The sequence below is a fragment of the Mustela erminea genome, chromosome 1 (assembly GCF_009829155.1).
Source record: "Mustela erminea isolate mMusErm1 chromosome 1, mMusErm1.Pri, whole genome shotgun sequence".
Classification (NCBI taxonomy): domain Eukaryota; kingdom Metazoa; phylum Chordata; class Mammalia; order Carnivora; family Mustelidae; genus Mustela; species Mustela erminea.
Window position 1 is genome coordinate 1,599,730 of NC_045614.1, and position 5,001 is coordinate 1,604,730.

General features: G+C 64.3%; 1 protein-coding gene across 1 annotated transcript; it reads left to right on the plus strand.

The window, feature by feature from the left end:
• The first annotated feature begins 2,126 nt into the window (after positions 1–2,126).
• On the plus strand, positions 2,127–4,181 carry GADD45B (growth arrest and DNA damage inducible beta). The gene is made up of 4 exons (XM_032359042.1): positions 2,127–2,396; positions 2,506–2,607; positions 2,985–3,207; positions 3,463–4,181. Exons 1-4 carry the CDS (start codon positions 2,353–2,355, stop codon positions 3,574–3,576), a joined length of 483 nt encoding a protein of 160 aa, XP_032214933.1. The 5' UTR covers positions 2,127–2,352; the 3' UTR covers positions 3,577–4,181.
• The last annotated feature ends 820 nt before the right edge of the window (positions 4,182–5,001 follow it).

The following is a 5,001-nucleotide window of genomic DNA, read 5'->3' on the forward strand; positions in this document are numbered from 1 at the left end:
GAGTTTACTAAAAAGAAAAAGAAAAAAAAAAAAAAAAAAGGAAGGAAATCCGGACTCCTGCTACACTGTCGATGAACCTTAAGGATGTTGTGCTCCGTGAAACGAGCCAGACACAGAAGGACACACACGGTCTGATTGCATTTATAGGAGGCACCTAAAACAGGCAAGCCACGGAGACAGAAAGCGGAATGCTGGGGGCCAGGGTCTGGGTTCCTGCTGAGTGGGTACAGAGTTTTGGATCTACATAGCGATGACAGTCTGATCGCCGCTGAATGGCACGTTTACAAACGATCACAATGAATTCTACCGCAGTAAGAGGTAAGCCAGGCGCACCCGAGCGGTAGCCGGGTCTGTGACTCGACTTCACGACGTCTGTGAAGTCATGTGTTGCACGTGTAAGATACTGTGTATCCAAAATGCTGTAACTGTCCCTCCAGTCCTGATTCCTCTCCCTCTCCTCTCCTCCCCCACCCCCTCCCCCGTCCGTCCCTTCCGGCGCGTCGGGCGCAAAGACCGATGTGGTCACCAGGTGGCGCCAGAACGCCTCTCAGCTCCCGGGACATTTCGCGCCCCCACGGTGGGCGGCGCGGAGGCGGCGCGATGCGTCAGCCGGACCGCGGGCCCGGGAGTCGGGGGAACCGAGCCGCGGGGCTGAGGCCAGACCCCAGGCTGGCGGGGGAGGGGACGCGGCTGTGAGTCAGCCGGGAGCCCCCGATCGCCCGTGGGAGGCCATCCCACGCTGGCCTGCCAGCCGGGCTCGTGAACTGCCTTCCCCGGGAGCCCGGGAGGCCGGCGGCAGCCCCTGAGTGCGGCCGTGCTTGTCGCACACGTGTGGCTTCAACACCAATGGCCAGTGGCTCGGGGGCGTGGTGGTCTCCCCAAGCCTCAGTTTCCCCTTTCGTCTAATGCAGATAAGTATGGACCCTGCTTCTTGGGTCTTCGACAAAGAAATGAACCGCGATGCCGGGAGCCCGGTGCGCGGTCCGCGCTCGGTGTATACCAGCGTCCATCCGGAAGGAGGAGTCAGAGCGGCCACCGTCCCTGCCCGCGGACGCCATGTGGCCGCGCGCAGCGCAAGCACGCACTGGCCGGCCCGGGCTTCCTCGGCCGCCGGCGTCTCTGCGCCGTCAGGTGCGGAGGCCGGTCGGAGCGTGAAGCGCGAGTCGCCGCCAGGGGGCGCGGGGCGGGCCGCGGCCCCGCCACCTGCGCCTCCCACGCGCGCTCCACCCTGAAACTCGCGGGGGGTGAGGAGGGGGCGACCGTCTGGTCCCTAGAGTGCCCGGGGCTGTGCAGCCCTTACTTCTGCGGACCTCGAGGCGGCGGCCGCTACCGCCGGCTGACATTTATTGAACGCTTACTGTGTACCCCTCATTTTATGTCATGCTTCCTGCAACTCCATGCGGCCGGGACGCATTCTCCTGGGGCAGGTGACACAGAGGCCGCCTTCGCAGCTCGCAGTTTTGGGGGGGCCTCCAAGCGGCCTCCTGCGACGGCCGCCGTCTATCGATCACTGTGTACCTCTTACTGCACTTAACGCTCCCTCCAAACCGGTGAGGCCGGCGTCGCGGGGCCATTAGGTTGGGACACAGGGTCCCGGAGAGGTTAAGTCACTCAGCGTTTGGGGTCCCCGCAGGCAGTCACCCCCTCCCCCGCACACACACCGCCTGGGAGGGATCGGACTGCAAACTGGGCCCCCTCCTCCTGCAGGCCCTCAGCAGAACTTGGGAAAGGCGCGGGCCGGGGACTCTCCCGGGACCAGGAGGGGATTCCAGGCCACCCCCCCCCCACCCCGAGAGTCTGCGCCGGCCTTGCGCGCTGGAAATCCCGCGCGCGCCCCGAAACGCGGTGCAACTGCCGGGAAATCAGGAGGAAAACTTCTGCTTTTTTTTTCTTTTCTGGCACTCACGCTCCCCGCCGCCCCTCCCCGCGCCCTCCTCCCGGCTCTCGCCCCCACGTGGGCGCCCCCCCTGCGCGGCGCTCCGCCCCCTGCCCGCGTCGGCCAACCGCAGCGGGCCTTTCTCTCGCCTTTGTTGGCTCGCCAATAGGAGGGGCGGACGCGCCGCCTAGGCCACGCCTCCGGCTGCGAGTCTATAAAAGTCCGCGCCTGCGGCCGCGGGCTCAGATCGCCGAAGCCGCGGACGCGATCCGTTTCCTCGCAGCCGTGCGGATTACTCTTGCTGAGGATTTTGCCTTTTTCGCCCCCTCCTTTGGGGGAGGATTTCGCTGCCTTCCGAAGGTCTTGAACGAGCGCGCGGGCTCCTTGGGAAGGTTTTGGGCTTTGCGGCCTCGGATTTTGCGTTTTCTCGCTCGGGACTGCCTGGGCTGCTTTCCACTGTGGATTATAACTGCAACATGACGTTGGAAGAGCTCGTGGCGTGCGACAACGCGGCGCAGAAGTAAGTAGCCCGGGCGGTGGCCCCCTGAGGTCAGCCGGGCCGGGCGGGGTCCCGATCGGTCGGTGGCCGGCCCGGCGGAGCGCTGACCCTCCTTCTCTCCTGACCCCAGGATGCAGACCGTGAGCGCCGCGGTGGAGGAGCTGCTGGTGGCCGCGCAGTGCCAGGACCGCCTCACCGTGGGGGTGTACGAGTCAGCCAAGTTGATGAATGTGTGAGTCACACGCCGTCCCCGGACTGGGCGCGGGTGGGGACCCCCTCCGCTCTGCACGCCCCCTGCTGCACCCCTCTCTCGCGCAGGGCTAGGATTTCCCCACGCGTCCCGCTGTGGAGCGAGGGCCTCTGTGCTTGCTTTGGGAGGTGGGTTGCAGTATCCTGACTGCGGCGTTTGCAAGTGCCCACCACCATATTTGCCCCTGCGCTTCTCCCCAGATATCTCAAAACGTGCGTCTCCCCACCTCGCCTCCCCCCTGCATGCACATGCGATCCCTTCGGCACCTTCGGTTTCTCTTTGCTTTTCGAAACTCCCTTGCCCTCGGTGGCCTTTCCTCAGCCCCCAGCTGACCCATCTCCTTCCTCTGGCCCCCTTAGGGACCCTGACAGTGTGGTCCTGTGCCTTCTGGCCATTGATGAGGAGGAGGAGGATGACATCGCCCTGCAGATCCACTTCACGCTCATACAGTCCTTTTGCTGTGACAACGACATTAACATCGTCCGGGTGTCAGGCATGCAGCGTCTGGCCCAGCTGCTGGGCGAGCCAGCGGAGACCCAGGGCGCCACCGAGCCCCGAGACCTGCACTGCCTCCTGGTCACGGTGAGTTGGGCCTGGGACGTGCCCCACCCTGCCCGGGCACCTGGGGTCTGTTTGTCAACAAAGTTGAGCCGCCGGCCTCGCCCCAGCTCAGCGCTCAGCCACGCTCGGAACGTCCCGTGGGCAGCCCTGGCCGGCCCTCCTTCTAGGGGGAGCTATTTTGAGCTGGCCTGTTTTCCCCAGAGGGGCCCTGGGAGAGGGAGGCTCCCTGCCCACTCCTGGGGCTCCCACTGAACCCCTTCTTTCCCCCCGCCGCAGAACCCTCACACAGATGCCTGGAAAAGCCACGGCCTGGTGGAGGTCGCCAGTTACTGCGAAGAGAGCCGAGGCAACAACCAGTGGGTTCCCTACATCTCCCTCCAGGAGCGCTGAGACCCTTCCCGGCATCGGAACCTGCTGGGTTGCTACCAAAACCAAAAATAAAATAAATATTTGATCCCTCCCCCCCAGAACAACCCCCCAAAACAACCCAACCTGTGCGACCGTGGGGGCAGAATCATCGGAGAAGAGGGGAGCACGCAGCCGCCCCCAGGGCGGTGGGCCGGGAGCAGCACCCGCTGGGGCCCCCGCGAGACAGAAGAGGGGGACCCGGGCCAGCAGGAGAGGGGAAGCTGGAGCTCAGGCTCTGCGACAGAGCAGTTGGAGTGGGGGAGCCGCGGCCTCCCCCACAGTGGAGGGCCGGGACCCCACCCTCGGGCTGGAGGGACACCGACGTCCCCACCCGTCTTGAGACCGGCGCTGCCATCTGCATGGGACTCGCGGGCGCGAGGGCCTGCGCCCTTGCCAGGACGAGACTTCGGGACTTGGGAGCTGGGGCTGACCTTGCTCTGTACCCATGAACTCCCAGTTTGCAAACGTCGAGGACCATCTATTTTGTTACTTGCACTTGTTACTTGAACCACTGAGAGAGCTCGAAAGCTTACAGATACATATATTTTTACTTCTACAGTGACCTTGTAATAAACTTCTAAAGCTTCTGGGTTCTTGTGTTTTTGCCACCTCTGAGGCCAGGACCTCTGCGCCGCCCCCCCTTGCGCCCCAGCAGCACTGCCCCCCAAGCGTCCACAGGCTCACCAGGAAGTGTTACCTAAGTCGCTGCTAGCAGCCGGGCTCCGCTGCAGAAACAGTACCTCTTCTCTCTGCAGCCGGCGCCAACCTCGCCAACAAACCTTGGCCTCTTTTTTTTTTTTTTTTTTTTAATCCTCCCTCCTCCTGCCCCATAGCAATTAAAAGACCGGTTTATTACGAAACCTGGCTGCTGTGCTGCAGCTGTTTCGGGCTGTGCTGGAGCCGGCCCCAAGCTCCGGGCCTAGAGAGACGCACCCTGGGAAGCAGGCTGCAGCCCCCCCGCCCAGTGGCCGCCAGCCCCAGGTCCGGAGAGGTCAGGGGGGCACCTGGACAGCGGCGGGCTCAGGGCTCCCAGCGGCCCTGGCAGGGCTGGGCTTGCAGGGAGGGCTCCTCCGGACAACCCCCAGGGAGGGGCCTTCCACCGCACCCATGCGTTCCCCCTCCCGGGACAGGCTTCCTCACTGCACTACAGGAAAAAAAGTTTTTCTTTCCCCAAACTAAGATCAACAAGCAAAAAACCCGCGGAAGTCATGCTCCCAGCCCAGCTGGGCTTGGCCCGGGGCTGTGCTTTGCCTCTAAACCGAAACCGTCCGGCCAGGGCCAGGACCCGCCACCTCCCGTTCTCCCGAGGCTGCAGGCGCGGTGACTCCCCTGCCCCCAGGGCTGGGAGCCGGGGCTCGCGCCTGCCCGCCCCACCCCGCCTCAGTCTTCCCGCCCCAGGTCTGCGGG

Bases quoted from the DNA above. Each gene is read 5' to 3' on its own strand.
- GADD45B (XM_032359042.1), top strand. From the start codon at position 2,353: ATGACGTTGGAAGAGCTCGTGGCGTGCGACAACGCGGCGCAGAA. The intron at 2,397-2,505 runs GTAAGTAGCCCG...TCCTGACCCCAG, and splicing joins TGCGACAACGCGGCGCAGAA to GATGCAGACCGTGAGCGCCG. The intron at 2,608-2,984 runs GTGAGTCACACG...TGGCCCCCTTAG, and splicing joins TCAGCCAAGTTGATGAATGT to GGACCCTGACAGTGTGGTCC.